Below are 23979 nucleotides of genomic sequence, written 5' to 3'. Positions count from 1 at the left end.
ACCAAGTCACTTAATCTTTTGAACTTTGCTTTTCTCATAAATAAAATGTATCTGAAAATAATACCTAGTTCAGATTTAGCAGAAGATAAAAAGAAATAATGTGTGTAAAAGAACATCAAATGAATATTGGAATTTTTCCTACTTACTGTGGGCAAGAAACAATCGTATAAGACTTGAATTTTTTAACATTTGCACACTAATGACCAGAAGGTAGAAAGGAAAGAGATAGTATGATTAGAAAGAGAACAGGCTTACACATAGAGAACATCTTGTTTTGTGAAATGAATTGAGTAATCACATTTTTTCCACGTTGTATCACTTGCTTCTTAGCCAGGACACTGAGATGGCCCAAGTACTATTACTGAAAGCTACATTATAAGCTCTACTGAGGGTATGAGGTGTGGGAGGAGGGAGTTGTTGCAGGAAACAACCCAGCTGCTGGAATGATGACCGAAGGACCTGGTCTGGAAATGCCAACTGGAAGAACCTCCTACCTTCTAAGCCTGGTCCTTCTGTTAAAAATCTAAGATCTCCAGAGATACACTGAAGAGAAGGAAAGAGCCAGCAAACACCTCTGCAATCGTCAGCCACATGGTGTGCCATATTTCTTATCAGCATAGCGTGCAGTCAGAAGAAAATACGTGTCCAGTAATTTCTGAACACAAAGATTCTCAAGCTTCTCTGGCTTTTGAGAACTGCCCAATTGCCCTAGGAGATTTACCAGTTAAAATAGCAGAGTTCTTTAAGCAAGAAAGTAAGAAAATCAACCTACTAACTGAATATACCCCGGAGCACCAAGGCTTATCCTGTTTTAGTCTCAAGAAAGCAAAAATGACTCCATTATCACTTTTAAGGCACTTCTCTTCCTGCTACTTCCACAGAGAGATTATCTCACAGAGTCTGCAGAGGGAGGGCAATGGATTTCTCACACTGACCCCAGGGCACTTGTTTCTGGAAGCATATAGAGGAGTAGCACTTTCCTGAGGCAGGAAGTCTGTCTTCTCTCCCCTACACTGCCCCCATCTCAAGTTCTCTCCATTCAGTGCCAACCTAATCCAAGCAACTCTATCTTTTCCTCCTCTGCAGTTATCATGGCACAACCCATTCTCCATAAAGCAGCGCAAGTGATGTTTTACGTAACAGCTTTATTGACACGTAATTCACATACCATAAAATTCACCCTTTTAAAGCGCACAGGTCAGTGTTTTTAGTAGATTCACAGAGTTGTGCAAACGTCATCCGCATCTGACCTCAGAACACATTCATCATCACCCAAAGAAACCCCATACCCATTAGCAGCCACTTACCATTTCCTCCCTCTGCCCCACAAGCCCCTAGAAAACACTAGTGTATTTTGTCTCTATGTTTTTGCCTATTCTGGACATTTCATATAACTGCAAATGTGTGGTCTTTTGTGACTGGCTTTTTCACTTAGCATAATGTTTTTAAGGTACATCTATGTTATAGCATGTATCAGTACTTCACTCTTTTTTATTGCCAAATATGTCATATGGATGTAACACATTTTATCTTTTTATCAGATGAACTCTTGGGCTATTTCAACTTTTTGGCTGTTATGAATAATGCTGCCATGAAGTTCATGGTACATGTTTGTGTGGGCATATGATTTATATTCTCTTGGGTATATACCCACAAGTGGACTTGCTGGGTCACAGGTAACTCTATGTTTAACATTTTGAGTAACTTCCAAACTGCTTTCAAAGTGGCTGCAGCATTTTACAATCTCACCGGCAATGTATGAGAGTTCCAATTACTCCACATTCTCGTCAACACTTGTTATTGTCTGTCTTTTGATTATATCCATACCCATGGGTGTTAAGTGGTATCTCATTGTGGCTTTGATTTGCATTTCCCTAATGACTAAAGATGCTGAGCATCTTTTCAAGTCCTTATTGGCCTGTTGTATATTTTCTTTGGAGAAATATTCAAGTCCTCTGCCCATCTTTTCAACTGTATTATTTATCTTTTTTATTGTTGAGTCGTAAGTTTCTTTTGTATTCTTGGATACAAGTACAAGTGATTTTTTAAAAAAGTAAATCAGATTTTGTTACTCCCTTACATAGTACCCTCTAATGATTCCCCACTATGTTTAGAATAAAATCCAAATTCTCACTCTGGCTTACAAGGTCCTACACGATTTTGCCACTTTGCCCCTCACACAGTGCACTGTAGTCAGAGCAGTGTTCTTTCTGCCCTTGAAACATAATAAACTCATTCGTGTCTCAACACCCTTGTAGGTTTGTCACAACTGCCTGCTTGGAATTCTCTTTCCTTGGATGGCTTCTTCTTGTCATTGAATTCAAATATCTCTTTTCAGACAATTTTTCCTAAAAAAAAATTGTATCTAAAAAAGCTCCCCCTCCACAAAGAGGAACAAGGGAACTTTTGGGGATGATGGATATGTTCATTACCTTGATTATGGTAACGGTTTCATGGATATATACATATGTCAAAACTTTTTAAACTATATACTTTATGTGCCATTTATTTTACTTCAATTATATTCAATAAAGCTGTTAAACAAGTAACTCTCTTCATAATCACACCTTTACTGTCACACTCTTATCATACTTTATTTCCTTAGGAGAAACTGTCTACCTGAAATCATCTTGTTTACTTCTTGACTTAAATGTTTATTGACTATCTCATCCCTCTAGAATGGAAGTGTCATGAGAGCACTTCATGAATGTTTTTCATCTTGTAACTGCTGTATCCTCAGCTTGGCTCACAGTTGGGTGCTACATAAATATCTGGCTAATTGAATGAGTGAATTTGATAGAGGTTTAGAAAAGAAACCCAAAGACAATAGGAAGGGTGACTTTCCATTCCCTCAGACTCACAAGTACTTGAGGGGATGAAATTCTTATTATTTATTTTCTTTATTAAGAGCTACCTCGGGCTTCCCTGGTGGCGCAGTGGTTAAGAATCCACCTGCCAATGCAGGGAACATGGATTCGAGCCCTGGTCTGGGAAGATCCCACATGCTGTGGAGCAACCAAGCCCTTGCACCACAACTACTGAGCCTGCGCTCTAGAGCCCGTTCGCCACAACTACTGAGCCTGCGCTCTAAAGCCTGTTCGCCACAACTACTGAGCTCGCGAGCCACAACCACTGAAGTCCACGTGCCTAGAGCCTGTGGTCCGCAACAAGAGAAGCCGCTGCAATGAGAAGCCAACGTACCACAACGAAGAGTAGCCCCCGCTCGCCACAACTAGAGAGAAAGCCCGCACTCAGCAATGAAGACCCAATGCAGCCAAAAAAAAAAGAGCTACCTCAAACTCTATCCTGGATGATCTCCAACATTGTGATCATTAGAAATATCACTGACTGTTCAACTACTCTGTGGCACTATTCTAGTACTTTATATATACTCTCCTATAGGTAGTGGTTATTTTAATAATAGTATTATAATGATAATATAGCATATTATATAGTAGTTATAATAAATATATAATAACTATAATAATAGTAGTAGTAATACAGTAAAAACATTTGTTTAGCATTTGGTATTTGTCAGATATTATGTAAGCATTTTACCCATGTAATCTCATTTATTCTTCACAGTAACTTTATGAAGTAGGTATTCTTTTACAGACAAGGAATTTTGAAGTTTAGAGAGGTGAACTAACTGACCAAAGCCACACAACTGGCAAAAGGCAGAGCTGGACCTCAAATCTAAGTCTATCTTACTTCAAAGCACATGCTTTTTCCATTATGCTACAGTGCTTGTTAAGTATTTTTATATAATACAATGTTACTCCAGCTCATCTACAAACCCAGAATGTGCACCTCAAGAATGATACTACTCAAACCCTGAAACAGGCTAGTAGTAAGAGTAAGAGAGATGAGAAGCTAGTTGCCTGAAAATAAGCCAAGATATTTAGAGCAAGGAATTTTTACTTTATGCCAAACTCCATGTCTAGCTTCACGTGACATTTAAATTCTTACTGTTTCTGATTACTCTTCAGTAGACATCGGTTTTTACCTAAGTTGCTGGCCCTTGCTCCTCCTTTGCCTACGAGTGAGGTTTATTGGTGAAGGTATGCTGACCATGAGAGATCTAGGTAGGCTCCCTTACCAACTTGGGTTCCAATTTTAAGAGCGTTTACCTTTAGTGCCAGGCGGCTGCAGGTTGTCTCCAGTCAAGGAACACCAGCCCACAGGGAAGATGTCCCGGGAGTCGAAGCGGCACCAGTAGTCAAAGGCCCCTCGCCACCCATCAAAAGTGACAAGCACCTCTGAGCCTCGCACCTCCCCAATAGTGGCTGGGCAAATGAAATGAGGGTTCTTCCTGTCCACAGCTTCCAGCTTCATTCCCATTTTGAAGAAGTTGTGAGAAGGTGATGGTGGTTCCTAAATGAGAGACAGAAATACACAGACCTAGACGCAAAGAGAGAGGCTATGTATGCCAAAAGACTATTTCATTTGGATGATTAAAAAATGACTGCTATATAGGATTTATAATGGAGCTTTAGTCTTTCTTTTAAATGAATTTCAAAGTATACCAAAGTATTACTTTGCTAATCCTGTTATTTTGACATCTTTGCTTCAGATCCTTTTTTTTTTTTTCAAGAAATAAAGGGTAACAGATAAGGCTGAATCCCCTTTTGTGCCCTTCCCCATGCATGTTTTTATACTTTATATGTACAAACCATTTGCATACTTTTAAATTTTATATAAATAGTATTATACTGAACATATCATTCTACAACTTGATTTTTTTTTTTTTTTACAACTTGCTTTTTTTGTTCAACATTGTTTTTGAAACGTATCCATGTTGATAAATTTAGCTCTAGTTTAACTGCTAATAGTACTCCATTACATGTATATATCATAATTTATTCATTCTCTTTTGACAGACATTTAAGGTTGTTATGAATTGTTTACTATTTCAAAAGAGTTTTAATGGCCCTTCTTGCACTTGTTCCTTTGTTCACATGTGGCAGGATTTCTTCAGGGTGTATACCTAGGAGTAGAATTGGTGGGTTATAGGATAGATATATACATCTTCCACTTTATTAAATATTGTTAAATTGCCCTCCAAAGCAGTTGTAACAATGTACAGTCTCTCCAGTAGTGTAGCTAGTTCTTGGGTGCTGATCTGCAATGCAGTTGCATAGATAAAGTTTCCAAAAAAGTGTTGTATACTCTATTCTGTTTCCCTTCGTCTTACTGTCTGATCGTGTACCAATAACGTCTTATTAAACGGATATCTGGCAGAAAAAGTCTCCCTACCTTGTTATTCTTCAGTATTGTTTTGGCTATTCTTTCTCCTTGACCTTTCATATGAATTTTAGGATCAGCTTTTCAAGTTCCACAGAAAAACCCTACTTGTATTTTGACTGGAATCCCAGTGAACTTATAATTTGGGAAGAAATAACCTTTGTATGTATGATATTGAGCCTTTCCATCCAGGAACATGATAGTATTTTCCATCTGTTAAGTATTCTTTAACATAGATTTCTTCTTCAGTATAAGTTTAAAAATTCCTTTACAAATGTCTCATGCTTTTTACAAACCATATTGTAATATTTTTTTCTGGCCGTATTGTAATTCTTTTGCTATCTTAAAGAGTACCTTTAAAAATTTTATTTTCAAACCACTTGCTGCTGTTAAATAGGAATGCAACTGATTCTCAAAAATTGATCAACATTTAATACTGATTAGCTTATGCTGATTGATATACCATTTTTTCTCGTCTGTTTGATTTATCAATTATTGAGAGATGTGTATTAAAATATTTCCTAATGATTGTGGATGTTCCAAATTTTCCACATAATTCTGTCAAATTTTGCTTTTCCTACTTTGAGGCTATGTTTTTGAGGAGCATGTATATTTATAACTTTTATCTTCTTGGTGAAGTATATATTTTTTATCATTAGATACTAACCTCTTTAATGCTTTTTAGCACCAAGTCTTCTTTGTCTAATTTCAGTATAGTTAACACCAGCTTTATTTTGATAAAGGTTTGCACGGTATACATTTTATATTCTTTAACTTTCAACACCTTTCTGTCATATTTCAGCAGTGTCTCTTGTAAACAGCATGTAGCTAGATTTAAAAACAATCTAATCTATGTCTGACTAAACTGATGAGTTTAAGCTAATTTCTTGTGATAACTGATATATATAAATTTATTACAATTATCATACTGTCTACATTTCTATTTAACTTGATTTTTCAAGTTGTACCTTTAACTTCTTTTTTCTCCTTAAAAATCAACTGAATTTTCTTCCCTTTTTCCCTCTCCATTGATTCAGATTTTTTTAAAAAATAAATTTATTTATTTTTGGCTGCGTTGGGTCTTTCTGGCTGTGCACGGGCATTCTCTAGTTGCGGTGAGCGGGCTCTAGAACGTAGGCTCAGTAATTGTGGCGCACGAGCTTAGTTGCTCTGTGGCATGTGGGATCTTCCTGGACCAGGGCTTGAACCCGTGTCTCCCGCACTGGCAGGTGGATTCTCCCTCCTCCCCTCCCTCCTCCCTTTATTTACTTTGGCTGCGTTGGGTCTTCGCTGCTGCACGTGGGCTTTCTCTAGTTGCAGCGAGTGGGGGGTACTCTTCATTGCGGTGCGTGGGCTTCTCACTGCGGTGGCTTCTCTTCTTGCGGATCACAGGCTTTAGGTGCGTGGGCTTCAGTGGCTGTGGCTCACTGGCTTTAGAGCGCAGGCTCAGTAGTTGTGGCGCATGTGCTTAGTTGCTCTGTCATGTGGGATCTTCCAGGACCAGGGCTCAAACCTGTGTCCCCTGCATTGGCAGGCGGATTCTTAACCACTGCACCAGGAGGGAAGTCACTGGCAGGCAGATTCTCCTTTTTTTTTTTTTTTCAAATATCATGACGTTATATAAGTGCATCTAAACATACAATAGCAATTTGCTTTCCTTTTTAGGTACAGGTATATAAAAAAGTTGAATGATCCGTCTCTTTTGTCTCAAACAGGAGTTTACAGATCTTTTTTTTCTGTAAGAATGGCTTTTTAGGTAGTAACATTTGTACTTTTTTTTAAACATCTTTATTGTAGTATAATTGCTTTAAATTGGTGTGTCACTTTCTGCTTTTTAACAAACTGAATCAGTTATACATATACATATGTTCCCATATCTCTTCCCTCTTGTGTCTCCCTCCCTCTCACCCTCCCTACTCCACCCCTCTAGGTGGTCACAAAGCACTGAGCTGATCTCCCTGTGCTATGCGGCTGCTTCCCACTAGCTATCTACCTTATGTTTGGTAGTGTATATGTCCATACCTCTCTCTTGCTTTGTCACAGCTTACACTTCCCCCTCCCCATATGCTCAAGTTCATTCTCTAGCTGGTCTGTGTCTTTATTCCCGTCTTGCCCCTAGGTTCTTCATGACCTTTGTTTTTTCTTAAATTCCATATATATGTGTTAGCATATCGTATTTCTTTTTCTCTTTCTGACTTAACTTCACTCAGTATGACAGACTCTAGGTCCATCCACCTCACTACAAATAACTCAATTTCGTTTCTTTTTATGGCTGAGTAACATTTCATTGAATATATGTGCCACATCTTCTTTATCCATTCATCTGTCGATGGACACTTAGGTTGCTTCCATGTCCTGGCTATTGTAAATACAGCTGCAATAAACATTGTGGTACATGACTCATTCTGAACTATGGTTTTCTCAGGGTATATGCCCAGTAGTGGGATTGCTGGGTGGTACGGTAGTTCTATTTTTAGTTGTTTAAGGAACCTCCATACTGTTCTCCATAGTGGCTGTATCAATTTACATTCCCACCAACAGTGCAAGACGGTTCCCTTTTCTTCACACCCTCTCCAGCATTTATTGTTTCTAGATTTTTTGGTGATGGCCATTCTGACTGGTGTAAGATGATATCGCATTGTAGTTTTGATTTATATTTTTCTAATGATTAATGATGTTGACCATTCTTTCATGTGTTTGCTGGCAATCTGTATATCTTCTTTGGAGAAATGTCTATTTAGGTCTTCTGCCCATTTTTGGATTGGATTGTTTTTTTTTTGCTATTGAGCTGCATGAGCTACTTGTAAATTTTGGAGATTAATCCTTTGTCAGTTGCTTCATTTGCTAATACTTTCTCCCATTCTAAGGGTTGTATTTTGGTCTTATTTATGGTTTCCTTTGCTGTGAAAAGCTCTGAAGTTTCATTAAGTCCCATTTGTTTATTTTTGTTTTTATTTCCATTTCTCTAGGAGGTGGGTCAAAAAGGATCTTGCTGTGATTTATGTCATAGAGTGTTCTACCTATGTTTTCCTCTAAAAGTTTGATAGTGTCTGGCCTTACATTTAGGTCTTTAATCCATTTGGAGTTTATTTTTGTGTATGGTGTTAGGGAGTGTTCTAATTTCATTCTTTTACATGTACCTGTCCAGTTTTCCCAGCACCACTTACTGAGGAGGCTACCTTTTCTCCACTGTACATTCCTGCCTCCTTTACCAAAGATAAGGTGACCATATGTGCGTGGGTTTATCTCTGGGCTTTCTATCCTGTTCCGTTGATCTATATTTCTGATTTTGTGCCAGTACCATACTGTCTTGATTACTGTAGCTTTGTAGTATAGTCTGAAGTCAGGGAGCCTGATTCCTCCAGCTCCGTTTTCGTTCTCAAGATTGCTTTGGCTATTTGGGGTCTTTTGTGTTTCCATACAAATTGTGAAATTTTTTGTTCTAGTTCTGTGAAAAATGCCAGTGGTAGTTTGATAGGGATTGCACTGAATCTGTAGATTGCTTTGGGTAGTAGAGTCATTTTCACAATGTTGATTCTTCCAATCTAAGAACATTGTATATCTCTCCATCTATTTGTATCATCTTTAATTTCTTTCATCAGTGTCTTATAATTTTCTGCATACAGGTCTTTTGTCTCCTTAGGTAGGTTTATTCCTAGATATTTTATTCTTTTTGCTGCAATGGTAAATGGGAGTATTTTCTTGATTTCACTTTCAGATTTTTCATCATTAGTGTATAGGAATGCAAGAGATTTCTGTGCATTAATTTTGTATCCTGCTACTTTACCAAATTCATTGATTAGCTCTAGTAGTTTTCCGGTAGCATCTTTAGGATTCTCTATGTATAATATCACATCATCTGCAAACAGTGACAGCTTTACTTCTTCTTTTCCAATTTGGATTCCTTTTATTGACTTTTCTTCTCTGATTGCTGTGGCTAAAACTTCCAAAACTATGTTGAATAAGAGTGGTGAGAGTGGGCAACCTTGTCTTGTTCCTGATCTTAGTGGAAATGCTTTCAGTTTTTCACCATTGAGGATGATGTTGGCTGTGGGTTTGTCATATATGGCCTTTATTATGTTGAGGAAAGTTCCCTCTATGCCTACTTTCTGCAGGGTTTTTTATCATAAATGGGTGTTGAATTTTGTCGAAAGCTTTCTCTGCATCTATTGAGATGATCATATAGTTTTTCTCCTTCAATTTGTTAATATGGTGTGTCACATTGATTGATTTGTGTATACTGAAGAATCCTTGCATTCCTGGGATCAACCCCACTTGATCATGGTGTATGATCCTTTTAATGTGCTGTTGGATTGTGTCTGCTAGTATTTTGTTGAGGATTTTTGCATCTATCTTCATCAGTGATATTGGCCTGTAGTGTTCTTTCTTTGTGACATCTTTGTCTGGTTTTGGTATCAGGGTGATGGTGGCCTGATAGAATGAGTTTGGGGGTGTTCCTCCCTCTGCTATATTTTGGAAGAGTTTGAGAAGTATAGGTGTTAGCTCTTCTCTATATGTTTAATAGAATTCGCCTGTGAAGCCACCTGGTCCTGGGCTTTTGTTTGTTGGAAGATTTTTTAATCACAGTTTCAAATTCAGTGCTTGTGATTGGTCTGTTCATATTTTCTATTTCTTCCTGATTCAGTGTTGGCAGGTTGTGCATTTCTAAGAATTTGTCCATTTCTTCCAGGTTGTCCATTTTATTGGCATAGAGTTGCTTGTAGTAGTCTCTTAGGATGCTTTGTATTTCTGTGGTGTCTGTTGTAACTTTTCCTTTTTCCTTTCTAATTTTGATTTGAGTCCTCTCCCTCTTTTTCTTGATGAGTCTGGCTAATGGTTTATCAATTTTGTTTATCTTCTCAAAGAAGCAGCTTTTAGTTTTATTGATCCTTGCTATCGTTTCCTTCATTTCTTTTTCATTAATTTCTGATCTGATATTTATGATTTCTTTCCTTCTGCTAACTCTGGGGTTTTGTTGTTCTTCTTTCTCTAACTGCTTTAGGTGTAAGGTTAGGTTGTTTATTTGAGATGTTTCTTATGTCTTAAGGTAGGATTGTATTGCTATAAACTTCCCTCTTAGAACTGCTTTTGCTGCATCCCATAGGTTTTTGGTCATCGTGTTTTCACTGTCATTTGTTTCTAGGTTTTTTTTTATTTCCTCTTTGATTTATTCAGTGATTTCTTGGTTATTAAGTAGTGTATTGTTTAGCCTCCAGGTGTTTGTATTTTTTACAGATTTTTTTCCTTTATTTGATATCTAGTCTCATAGCATTGTGGTTGGAAAAGATACTTGATATGATTTCAATCTTCTTAAATTTACCAACGCTTGATTTGTGACCCAAGATATGATCTATCCTGGAGAATGTTCCATGAACACTTGAGAAGAATGTGTATTCTGTTGTTTTTGGATGGAATGTCCTATAAACATCAATTAAGTCCATCTTGTTTAATGTATCATTTAAAGCTTGTGTTTCCTTATTTTCTTTTAATTTTAGAATTTTATTTAATTTTTTATACAGCAGGTTGTTATTAGTCATCAATTTTATACACATCAGTGTATAAATTTCAATCTCAATCGCCCAATTCATCATACAACCACTCCCACCACCCTGCCCCATTCCCTGCTTGGTGTCCATACGTTTGTGCTCCACATCTGTGTTTCAATTTCTGCCCTGCAAACCGGTTCACCTGTACCATTTTTCTAGGTTCCACATATATGTGTTAGTATACGATATTTGTTTCTCTCTTTCTGACTTACTTCACTCTGTATGACAGTCTCTAGCTCATCCACACCTCAACAAATGACCCAATTTCGTTCCTTTTTATGGCTGAGTAATATTCCATTGTATATATGTACCACATCTTCTTTATCCATGCATCTGTCAATGGGCATTTAGGTTGCCTCCATGACCAAGCTATTGTAAATAGTGCGGCAAGGAACACTGGGGTGCATGTGTCTTTTTTCAATTTTTATTTTATTTATTTTTAATTTATTATCATTATTTTTTAACATCTTTATTGGAGTATAATTGCTTTACAGTGGTGTGTTAGTTTCCACTTTACAACAAAGTGAATCAGTTATACATATACATATGTTCCCATATCTCTTGCCTCTTGCGTCTCCTTCCCTCCCACCCTTCCTATCCCACCCCTCTAGGTGGTCACAAACCACCTAGCTGATCTCCCTGTGCTATGCGGCTACTTCCCACTAGCTATCTATTTTACATTTGGTAGTGTATATATGTCCATGCCACTCTCTCACTTTGTCACAGCTTACCCTTCCCCCTCCCCATATCCTCAAGTCCATGTTCTAGTAGGTTTCTGTCTTTTTTTTTTTTTTTTTGCAGTATGCGGGTCTCTCACTGCTGTGGCCTCTCCTGTTGTGGAACACAGGCTCCGGACGTGCAGGCTCAGCGGCCATGGCTCACGGGCCCAGCCGCTGAGCACCATGTGGGATCTTCCCAGACTGAGGCATGAACCCGTGACCCCTGCATTGGCAGGGGGACCCTCAACCACTGCGCCACCAGGGAAGCCTGGTCTGTGTCTTTATTCCCGTCTTACACCTAGGATCTTCATGAACTTTTTTTTTTCTTAGATTCCATATATATTTTAGCATACGGTATTTGTTTCTCTCTTTCTGACTTACTTCACTCTGTATGACAGACGCTATTTCCATCCACCTCACTGCAAATAACTAAATTTCATTTCTTTCTATCCATTAATCTGTTGATGGACACTTAGGTTCCTTCCATGTCCTGGCTATTGTAAAGAGAGCTGCAATGTACATTTTGGTACATGACTCTGTTTGAATTATGATTCTCCCAGGGTATATGCCCGGTAGTGGGATTGCTGGGTGGTATGGTAGTTCTATTTGTAGTGTTTTAAGGAACCTCCATACTGTTCTCCATAGTGGCTGTATCAATTTAGATTCCCACCAACAGTGCAAGAGTGTTCCCTTTTCTCCACACCCTCTCCAGCATTTATTGTTTCTAGATTTTTTGATGGCCATTCTGACTGGTGTGAGATGATATCTCATTGTAGTTTTGATTTGCATTTCTCTAATGATTAATGATGTTGAGCATTCTTTCATGTGTTTGTTGGCAATCTATATCTTCTTTGGAGAAATGTCTATTTAGGTCTTCTGCCCACGTTTGGACTGGGTTGTTTGTTTTATTGTTATTGAGCTGCATGAGCTGCTTGTAAATATTGGAGATTAATCCTTTGTCAGTTGCTTCATTTGCAAATATTTTCTCCCATTCTGAGGGTTGTCTTTTGGTTTTGTTTATGGTTTCCTTTGCTGTGCAAAAGCTTTGAAGTTTCATTAAGTCCCATTTGTTTATTTTTGTTTTTATTTCCATTTCTCTAGGAGGTGGGTCAAGAAGGATCTTGCTGAGATTTATGTCATAGAGTGTTCTGCCTATGTTTTCCTCTAAGAGTTTGATAGTGTCTGGCCTTACATTTAGGTCTTTAATCCATTTTGAGTTTATTTTTGTGTATGGTGTTAGGTAGTGTTCTAATTTCATACTTCTATATGTACCTGTCCAGTTTTCCCAGCACCACTTATTAAAGAGGCTATCTTTTCTCCACTGTATATTCTTGCCTCCTTTATCAAAGATAAGGTGACCATATGTGCGTGGGTTTATCTCTGGGCTTTCTATCCTGTTCTGCTGATCTATATTTCTGTTTTTGTGCCAGTACCATACTGTGTTGATTACTGTAGCTTTGTAGTATAATCTGAAGTCAGGGAGCCTGATTCCTCCAGCTCCGCTTTTCGTTCTCAAGATTGCCTTGGCTATTTGGGGTCTTTTGTGTTTCCATACAAATTGTGAAATTCTTTGTTCTAGTTCTGTGAAAAATGCCAGTGGTAGTTTGATAGGGATTACACTGAATCTGTAGATTGCTTTGGGTAGTAGAGTCATTTTCACAATGTTGATTCTTCCAATTCAAGAACATGGTATACCTCTCCATCTGTTTATATCATCCTTAATGTCTTTCATCAGTGTCTTATAATTTTCTGCAAACAGAACTTTTGTCTCCTTAGGTAGGTTTATTCCTAGATATCTTATTCTTTTTGTTGCAATGGTAAATGGGGGTGTTTTCTTAATTTCACTTGCAGATTTTTCATCATTAGTGTATAGGAATGCAAGAGATTTCTGTGCATTAATTTTGTATCCTGTTACTTTACCAAATTCATTGATTAGCTCTAGTAGTTTTCCGGTAGCATCTTTAGGATTCTCTATGTATAATATCATGTCATCTGCAAACAGTGACAGCTTTACTTCTTCTTTTCCAATTTGGATTCCTTTCATTTGCTTTTCTTCTCTGATTGCTTTGACTAGAACTTCCAAAACTATGTTGAATAAGAGTGGTGAGAGTGGGCAACCTTGTCCTGTTCCTGATCTTAGTGGAAATGCTTTCAGTTTTTCACCATTGAGGACGATGTTGGCTGTGGGTTTGTCATATATGGCCTTTATTATGTTGAGGAAAGTTCCCTCTATGCCTACTTTCTGCAGGGTTTTTATCATAAATGGTGTTGAATTTTGTCGAAAGCTTTCTCTGCATCTATTGAGATGATCATATGGTTTTTCTCCTTCAATTTGTTAATATGGTGTGTCACATTGATTGATTTGTGTATATTGAAGAATCCTTGCATTCCTGGGATCAACCCCACTTGATCATGGTGTATGATCCTTTTAATGTGCTGTTGGATTCTGTTTGTTAGTATTTTGTTGAGGATTTCTGCATCTATCTTCCTCAGTGATACTGGCCTGTAGTTTCCTTTTTTTGTGACATCTTTGTCTGGTTTTGGTATCAGGGTGATGGTGGCCTGATAGAATGAGTTTGGGAGTGTTCCTCCCTCTGCTATATTTTGGAAGAGTTTGAGAAGGATAGATGTTAGCTGTTGTCTAAATGTTTCATAGAATTCGCCTGTGAAGCCATCTGGTCCTGGGCTTTTGTTTGTTGGAAGATTTTTTAATCACAGTTTCAGATTCAGTGCTTGTGATTGGTCTGTTCATATTTTCTATTTCTTCCTGGTTCAGTGTTGGCAGGTTTTGCATTTCTAAGAATTTGTCCATTTCTTCCAGGTTGTCCATTTTATTGGCATAGGGTTGCTTGTAGTAATCTCTCATGATCTTTTGTACTTCTGCAGTGTCAGTTGTTACTTCTCCTTTTTCATTTCTAATTCTAACGATTTGAGTCTTCTCTGTATTTTTCTTGATGAGTCTGGCTAATGGTTTGTCAATTTTGTTTATCTTCTCAAAGAACCAGCTTTTAGTTTTATTGTTCTTTGCTATAGTTTCCTTCATTTCATTTTCATTTATTTCTCATCTGATCTTTATGATTTCTTTCCTTCTGCTAAATCTGGGGGATTTTTGTTCTTCTTTCTCTAATTGCTTTAGGTGCAAGGTTAGGTTGTTTATTTGAAATGTTTCCTGTTTCTTAAGGTAGGATTGTATTGCTATAAACTTCCCTCTTAGAACTGCTTTTGCTGCATCTCATTGGTTTTGGGGCGTCATGTCTCCATTGTCATTTTTTTCTAGGTATTTTTGGATTTCCTCTTTGATTTCTTCAGTGATCACTTAGTTATTAAGTAGTGTATTGTTTAGTCTCCATGTGTTTGTATTTTTTACAGATCTTTTCCTGTAATTGATACGTAGTCTCATAGCATTGTGGTTGTAAAAGATACTTGATATGATTTCAATTTTCTTAAATTTACCAAGGTAGATTTGTGATCCAAGATATGATCTATCCTGGAGAATGTTCCATGAGCACTTGAGAAAAATGTGTATTCTGTTGTTTTTGGATGGAATGTCCTATAAATATCAATTAAGTCCATCTTGTTTAATTAATGTATCATTTAAAGCTTGTGTTTCCTTATTTATTTTCATTTTGGATGATCTGTCCATTGGTGAAAGTCGGGTGTTAAAGTCCCCTACTATGATTGTGTTACTGTCAATTTCCCCTTTTATGGCTGCTAATATTTGCCTTATGTATTGTGGTGCTCCTATGTTGGGTGCATATTTACAATTGTTATACTTCTTCTTGGATTGATCCCTTGATCATTATGTAGTGTCCATCTGTTTGTCTTGTAATAGTCTTTGTTTTAAAGTCTATTTTGTCTGATATGAGAATCGCTACTCCAGCTTCCCTTTGCTTTCCATTTGCATGGAATATCTTTTTCCATCCCCTCACTTTCAGTCTGTATGTGTCCCTAGGTCTGAAGTGGGTCTCTTGTAGACAGCATATATATGGGTGTTGCTTTTGTATCCATTCAAGCCAGTCTATGTCTTTTGGTTGGAGCATTTAATCCATTTACATTTAAGGTAATTATTGATATGTATGTTCCTATTACCATTTTCTTAATTGTTTTGGGTTTGTTATTGTAGGTCCTTTCCTTCTCTTGTGTTTCCTGCCTAGAGAAGTCCTTTAGCATTTGCTGTAAAGCTGGTTTGGTAGGACTGAATTCTCTTAGCTTTTGCTTGTCTGTAAAGCTTTTGATTTCTCCATAGAATCTGAATGAGATCCTTGCTGGGTAGAATAGTCTTGGTTGTAGGTTTTTCCCTTTCATCAATTTAAATATGTACTGCCACTCCCTTCTGGCCTGCAGAGTGTCTGCTGAAAGATCAGTTGTTAACCTTACGGGGATTCCCTTGTGTGTTACTTGTTGTTTTTCCCTTGCTGCTTTTAATATGTTTTCTTTGTATTTAATTTTTGACAGTTTGATTAATACGTGTCTTGACGTGTTTCTCCTTGGATTTATCCTGTATGGGACTCTGTGCTTCCTGGACTTGATTAACTATTTCCTTTCCCATATTAGGGAATTTTTCAAGTATAATCTCTTCAAATATTTTCTCAGTCCCTTTCTTTTTCTCTCCTTCTTCTTGGACCCCTATGATTCGAATGTTGGTGCGTTTAATGTTGTCCCAGAGGTGTCTGAGACTGTCCTCAATTCTTTTCTTTCTTTATCTTTATTCTGCTCTGCAGTAGTTATTTCCACTATTTTATCTTCCAGGTCACTTATCCGTTCTTCTGCCTCAGTTATTCTGTTATTGATCCCTTCTAGAGTATTTTCAATTTCATTTATTGTGTTGTTCATCACTGTCTGTTTGCTCTTTAGTTCTTCTAGGTCCTTGTTAAACGTTTCGTGTATTCTCTCCATTCTACTTCCAAGATTTTGGATCATCTTTACTATCATTTTTCTGAATTCTTTTTCAGGTAGACTGCCTATTTTCTCTTCATTTGTTAGGTCTGGTGGGTTTTTGCCTTGCTCCTTCATCTGCTGTGTGTTTCTCTGTCTTCTCATTTTGCTTAACTTACTGTGTTTGGGGTCTCCTTTTCGCAGGCTGCAGGTTCGTAGTTCCCGTTGTTTTTTGTGTCTGTCCCCCAGTGGCTAAGGTTGGTTCAGTGGGTTGTGTAGGCTTCCTGGTGGAGGGGACTAGTGCCTGTGTTCTGGTGGATGAGGCTGGATGTTCTTTCTGGTGGGCAGGTCCACATCTGGTGGTGTGTCCTGGGGTGTCTGTGGCCTTATTATGATTTTAGGCAGCCTCTCTGCTAATGGGTGGGGCTGTGTTCCTGTCTTGCCAGTTGTCTGGCATAGGGTGTCCAGCACTGTAGCTTGCTGGTCATTGAGTGGAGCTGGGTCTTGGCGTTGAGATAGAGACCTCTGTGAGAGCTCTCACCGAATGATATTATGTGGAGCTGGGAGGTCTCTTGTGGACCAGTGTCCTGAACTTGGCTCTCCCACCTCAGAGGCACAGCCCTGACGCCTGGCTGGAGCACCAAGAGCCTGTCATCCACACAGCTCAGAATAAAAGGCAGAAAACAAAGAAAGAAGAAGATAAAATAAAATAAAGTAAAATAAAGTTATTAAAATAAAAAATAATTTTAAAAATTTTTGAGAAAAGTATTTAAAAAAAAGAAACAAAGAAGAGAGCAACCGAACCAAAAAACAAATCCACCAATGATAACAAGTGCTAAAAACTATACTAAAACCAAAGAAACAAAAATGGACAGACAGAACCCTAGGACAAATGGTAAAAGCAAAGCTATACAAAATCACACACAGAAGCATACCCATACACACTCACAAAATGAGAAAAAGGGAAAAAAAATATATATATTGTTGCTCCCAAAGTTCACCTCCTCAATTTGGGATGATTCGTTGTCTATTCAGGTATTCCACAGTTGCAGGGTACATCAAGTTGATTGTGGAGATTTAATCTGCTGCTCCTGAGGCTGCTGGGAGAGATTTCCCTTTCTCTTCTTTGTTCACACAGCTCCTGGGGCTCAGCTTTGGATCTTAACCCGCCTCTGTGTGTAAGTTGCCTGAGGGTGTCTGTTCTTCGCTCAGACAGGACAGGGTTAAAGGAGCAGCTGATCTGGGGGCTCTGGCTCACTCAGGCCGGGGGGAGGGAGAGGTATGGAACGTGGGGTGAGCCTGCGGCAGCAGAGGCCGGCATGACATTGCACCAGCATGAGAACACACCAGCCGTGTGTTCTCCCAGGGAAGTTGTCCCTGGATCACAGGACCCTGGCAGCGGTGGGCTGCACAGGTTCCCGGGAGGGAAGAGGTGGATAGTGACCTGTGCTCGCACACAGGCTTCTTGGTGGTGGCAGCAGCAGCCTTAGCGTCTCATGCCCGTCTCTGGGGTCCGCGCTGACAGCCACGGCTCACACCCATCTCTGGAGCTCCTTTAAGCAGCTCTCTTAATCCCCTCTCCTCGCGCATCAGGAAACAAAGAGGCAAGAAAAAGTCTCTTGCCTCTTCGGCAGCTCCAGACTTTTTCCCAGACTCCCTACCGGCTAGCTGTGGCGCACTAGCCCCTTCAGGCTGTGTTCACGCAACCAATCCCAGTCCTCTCCCTGGGATCCACTGAAGCTGGAGCCTCAGCTCCCAGCCCCCACCTGTCCCGGCGGGTCAGCTGACAAGCCTCTCGGGATGGGGATGGTGAGTGTTGGTCGGCACCAATCCTCTGTGCGGGAACCTCTCCCCTTTGCCCTCTGCACCCCTGTTGCTGCGCTCTCCTCCGTGGCTCCGAAGCTTCCCCCCTCCGCCACCCACAGTCTCCGCCCATGAAGGGGCTTCTAGTGTGTGGAAACCTTTCCTCCTTCACAGCTCCCTCCCACTGGTGCAGGTCCCGTCCCTATTCTTTTGTTTCTGTTTCTTCTTTTTTCTTTTGCCCTACCCAGGTATGTGGGGGAGTTTCTTGCTTTTTGGGAGGTCTGAGGTCTTCTGCCAGCGTTCAGTAGGTGCTCTGTAGGAGTTGTTTCACATGTACATGTATTTCTGATGTATTTGTGGGGAGGAAGGTGATCTCCACGTCTTACTCTTTTGCCTTCTTGAAGCTCCCCTGGCGGGCAGATTCTTAACCACTGTGCCACCAGGGAAGTCCCCAATTCATACGTTAACCATTCTATATTTAGTCTTTTGGTGGATCCCCTTCAGATCATAACTGTATAGTTGACATAATTAAGTCTAAAGCTCATCTTTAAACAATACAAGAACCTCAGAATATTTAAACTACTCCTGAGTTAACAGGTGTTTGACAATTTAGTTCCACATTGTTATACTGCCAACTGATCACTTCTGCTAGTATAACTGGTTTATACAGTTATAGGCAATGGTTGATTAGTTTTACTCACATGTTAAACCATCTTTCTTCAGCAGTACTCTTTGCATCTCATTCTTACTTTCCAGTTCAATTATCTTTTATTTATTTATTTATGGCTGCGCTGGGTCTTCGTTGCTGCGTGCGGGCTTTCTCTACTCTTCGTTGTGATGCATGGGCTTCTCATTGTGGTGGCTTCTCTTGTTGCGAAGCATGGGCTCTAGGTGTGTGGGCTTCATTAGTTGTGGCACGTGGGCTCAGTAGTTGTGGCACACGGGCTTAGTTGCTCCCCAGCATGTGGGATCTTCCTGGACCAGGGATTGAACCCATGTCCCCTGCACTGGCAGGCGGATTGAAGTCCCCAGTTATCTTCTTCCTGAAATATACTGTTCAATTGTTCTTTCAGCAGATATATTAGTATCTGTTTGTATTAGTTTGCTGAAAATGTCTTGATTTTACGTTCATTCTGAAATAATAGTATAAGTAGATATAAAATTCTAGGTGGACAACTACTTTTTCTTAGTTCTCTGAAGATATTATTCTGTTACCTTTTGGCTTGTACTGCTGCTGTCAAGAAATGTGCTGTCAGCCTAACTGTAATCCTTTTGAAGGTTCAGTCCACATGGACATGGAAGCTGTGGATATGGAGGGCTGACTGTACTATGCCATTTTATATAAGGGAGTTGCGTATGTGTGGATTTTCATATTCAGGGGGTCCACGAACCAGTCCCCCACAGGTGCAGAACCATCCCTCACAGAGGATGACTGTATTCTGTGTGATTACTTTGCTCAGATCTTTTCTTTTGACTTTAGTTATACCATGATGTTTTAAGGTATATATTTGTCTTTATTACACACTCTGGAAAATTCTGTCATTATCTTTTCAAATACTGACTTTTCTTTATTCTTTCTAATTAATCTCTCTAGAGTTCATGTTCAGCATATACTGGACCTTCTAATAGTATTCTCTTTGTCTCTTCTCTTTAATGTATTTTCCATCTCTTTATCTCTCTGTACTGCACTCTAGGGAAAGTCCTTACACGTGTCTTTCAATTCTTTCTTCTCTATCTAGGTCTAAATTGCTTATACGCCTACCTAAGATTTAAAACTTTTAATGGTTAAGTTTCATTTCTAGATAGTCAATTTGTTGTTTTTTCAACTTTGTCTTTAAAAAAATAGAGGTTTGTACTTTTCTCATCTTTAAATTCCTTCTTTTCATTCCTTACTCATTTTCAAATACTTAATTTATAATCTCTATCTGATATTTCTATTATCTGAAAGTGCTTGAGGTTAGAGTCTTACTGTTTGTTGTCTACTGAAGTCTCATCATGCAGGATTTGCTTTGTGAGTTTTGCGGGCTCTGTAATTATGAACTGTACTGAACTGATCTTCAGTGGTACTTCATTTTTGGGACTTCTATGACATCTGGGTTGAAAACAACCAAACCCTCTAGAGAGGTTTTGGGTTTGCTTCTGCCAGGCACTCAGAAATATCCCATACAATTCTGGAGTTCTGAAACAACACAGGCACTATATCTGAACCCTGGACTTCCATGGGGAAAGACTGTCTTATCAGAAGAGATGACTCACTTCCTACCCCTACCCATGGCCCAGGCAGAGACTCTTCCTCATCAATGCAATAGTCTTTTCACTAAGGAGTAAACATTTGAGGGATCCAATCTGATTTTTTACGTGGCAGTCCCAGGTACATTTTTCTGCCTTGCATGGGCCCAAGGCCTCAACTTCTATCCTACTGTGGTTGTTAAAAGACAAGGTCCTTGGAAAGTAAGACTCGCAAAGCCCCTTACGGCACCTGCAGGTTCAGTATACCTAACACTCTGCTTTTCCTTCCTCATTTTGGCCTTGGAGTTATCTTACTTTCTAGTAAGGTCAGCAAAGCCTTTAAAAGAATACTTGTTGGCCCCTTACCCCCCATGATTTTTAGGTATTCTGCAGTGGAAGGGTTTCAAGTTGTCCAGTATACTGTATTCTGGGAACCAGGGTACTCTCAGGGTTTAGACTTAAATGGCAACATAGGCAACCCCAATTCAGTCACCTTTACAGTAACTTTAACTTCATTAAAGATCAACTAAGAGCAGACTGATTGCTTCATCCCTCGAGAAATCAGCAAGACTGAATACAGGTTTTGGATCCCTGTTACACCACTTACTAGTCATGCGACCTTGGGCAAGCTCCTTATTCAAAAGTATTTGTTTCCTTAACTACTAAATCGAAATAATAACTCTTGCTTCATAAAGTTAACTGTGGGTATTTAAATGAGAGAGTGTGGATAAACTCCAAACATACTGTAGGCACTCAAAAAATAGTCTCCTTCCTTTCTCTCTGTTTAGAATATGGACCTTATGGAACTGCATGATCTATAGTAAGAATAGCTCCTTTAGATTTATACTACACTTTATATGTTTTACTAATAAAAAAAAATGTTTAACTTCTTAAAACCCTATGAGGTAGACAGAATCCCACTTAACAGATGAGGTCAAAACTTACTATTGGCAGAGCTAGGACCCAAAACGCAGAAATCCTAATTTATCAGTCTAATATTTCTCTGGGGATAATTGCGGCTTTTTAAGGTACTTAAAAAATCCTTCTGCTGAACTAGTTTCTGAGAAGGCATCCTCAGGCCACATATATAATGTAGACATCAGAGGCTCAGTAACTGAAAGAATGTAAGCATTTGACCTTAAGCAATTTGGAGCTGGTGATAGCTGAGGGACACTGTACCTTGTGGAAAATCCTGATGGGAGCCATCTCTGCTCCATTTAGTGTCTTCAAAAGGAACATGGGCCAAGAGGAAGCGTTCAGCCGAAATCCTGCAGCAAACATAATGGGCAACAGATAAAAAATATGTCTCAAAGGGAATTGCTATATCAAGTTTTCCCTTTGGAATCCAGCTACGCCTGCCACAACCTATGCTGTGATAGTTATAGAATCACAGATGGTTAGGGAAGGACTTAAAGGTTAAGTAGAAGAAATACCTCATTAGACAGATGAGGAAATGAGGCATATAAGAGGGAATGTAACTTGCCCAAGGTAATGTTGCAAAGTAAGTAGTGGAGTAAAGTCCCCAACCAAGTTTCCTGAAGCCAAAACAAGTATTACACAACAAATATCATGCCTGAAAAGCTTCCTTGAAAAATACAAAATAGATTTGTGATAGGAATAACAAACACTTAGAAATGATCTAGACCATAGAGTGTGAACAGGGATATAATAATCTCTTAAGAAGAAACCAGGTATGTCTGATAAATCCAATATACAAGTAAATCTTTTTGGTTTATCTCAATGTAAACACACTCTCACTTTTGCTCTCACTTTCTCGCTCTCTGTCTCTCTTTCCTTCTCTCTCACACACATACACAGAGTACAAAACACTTTTTGATATTCATTTTTACTTAACGAAGGATCAGGCATTGATAAAAATGGAAGGGATCATCTTATCAAAAAAACCCTCATTTTCCAAAAGAGTGAAAAGAAGCCTAGGGATGTTGATTGTCCATTGTCATTCTGCAATGACAAGTCAATAAGAATATACCATTTAATTAACAAACTGTAAAAATAAGATCATTATCATAGTTAAGTCTTCCAATTAGAGCTCCAAGTGCTTCCTTCAATTTGGCTTCAACCCTCTGTCCTGAGATACCACAATCTAGTGCTTTCTGATAGTCTCCCAATCTACCTCAGCTTTCCCATTCCTGACAAAGAACAGATAGGCTGAACCGAAGCTGCAGAGAAACAGCAACAACAACAGTATCTGATATTACTGAGTACTTCACTGTGTGCTAGATACTGTGCCAGGCACCTTCTACCGACTATCTAATTTAATCCTCAAGACAACCCAGTAGGGGAGAAATTATCTTCATTTTATAGATGAGGAAAGAAGTATAAAGTAAACTGCTTGAGATTTCAAAGTGAGCAAATGACAAAGATAGGATTGAAATCCAGGCAATCTGACTGTTGAGCCCACACTCTTTACTACACTAAATTATCAATGTGCATGTGAAATGAAAAAGGAAGAATCAGCTTTTGGGATAAAGTATTAGTTAAGAACTATAATTAAATTAAAGGGGAGGATGTGAGAAGAGAGAAGAAAATGCAAATAAGAGAGGTACCACCCCCACATGATTTAAACTTTTAGTCTCAAAGCTGGCTAGGCTACCAAGTGAGGTTTCCCAGGGTCAGGAGACTTCTTGGGATAGCTCATTCATAAACAGTGGGGATAGCAATTCACACAGTCCTGTCAAACTGCTACCACTTCTTTTTTGCTTGCCTAGCTCTTTTTCCTTCTGTTAAAAAAAAACCCCCAAAAGACAAAAAAACTCTAATTTTATGTGATTTGGTGGGGATGTCTACACTGGGCTCTACCTACCTGGCCATGGAATGCAAAATAATGCTATTTAAAAGCATCAGATTCCCCTAGACCAAAAGTGTATATGTATGTCCCAAGTTGGATCAACTGTTTTCTGATATGATGTGCATGTTGGAGAGAGCTTTTCTTTCTCTGAGATCATGGTTATAAGTAAGTTTGTAGATTTGGCACTGCTAAAATGGAGAACATAACTGAGAATAAGGCCAATGTAGAGCAGGAGATGGAGACATTAGAGTGTTTAAAACCCTGTGTCCAGACACACTCAGCACCAGGTCTTGGGCTTCGCAGTTACATGAGTCACTAATTCCTGCCTCCTCCTATTGCCCTCCTCTAACCTGGTCTGGGTTGGGGTTTTACACTCCAAAAGAGTCTTGACTACTACTCTTCCTTTGACCACGGTACAAACAAACAGACAAACAAATTTCTCCAGAAATTCAGGTCTGGTTTGTGTGTGAGTAAAACAACTCTCTTTAGGTCAGGGAAGGGTTGAAGCAATCCAAACCTAGTGCAGATTTGCCATGAATGATTCACTACACCTACAGATAAGGCAAAGCTGCTCTAGAGAAATGCTCCCTACACCTTCGTATAAGAGGGGAGCGGGGAGGAATGACTGCACAGTTAGAAAATTCTGATTCATGCCCTCAGTTCCCAACAACGAGAGTGCCTCACCATGTAATTCCCAGTTCAATTCTTTAGAAGTGGGTTACTGAGAGGCTTCTATCTCATCTGGTACTTGAGG

General features: G+C 39.1%; 1 protein-coding gene across 7 annotated transcripts in view; it reads right to left on the bottom strand.

Moving 5' to 3' along the window:
- The window catches only part of SCMH1 (Scm polycomb group protein homolog 1), a 190583-nt gene that overhangs the window by 73227 nt on the left and 93377 nt on the right, over positions 1–23979 (bottom strand). For all 7 annotated transcript variants that reach the window (XM_082860565.1, XM_082860568.1, XM_082860567.1 and 4 more), the window contains 2 exons: positions 21596–21684; positions 4131–4374 (listed from right to left, as the gene is read on the bottom strand). In XM_082860565.1, coding sequence (XP_082716691.1) covers positions 4131–4374; positions 21596–21684 — 333 coding nt within the window. The remainder of the gene's footprint in view (positions 1–4130; positions 4375–21595; positions 21685–23979) is intronic.

The sequence above is a fragment of the Leucopleurus acutus genome (assembly GCF_964270905.1).
Source record: "Leucopleurus acutus genome assembly, chromosome: 2".
Taxonomy (NCBI): domain Eukaryota; kingdom Metazoa; phylum Chordata; class Mammalia; order Artiodactyla; family Delphinidae; genus Leucopleurus; species Leucopleurus acutus.
This window is presented reverse-complemented; position numbering and strand designations above follow the sequence as displayed.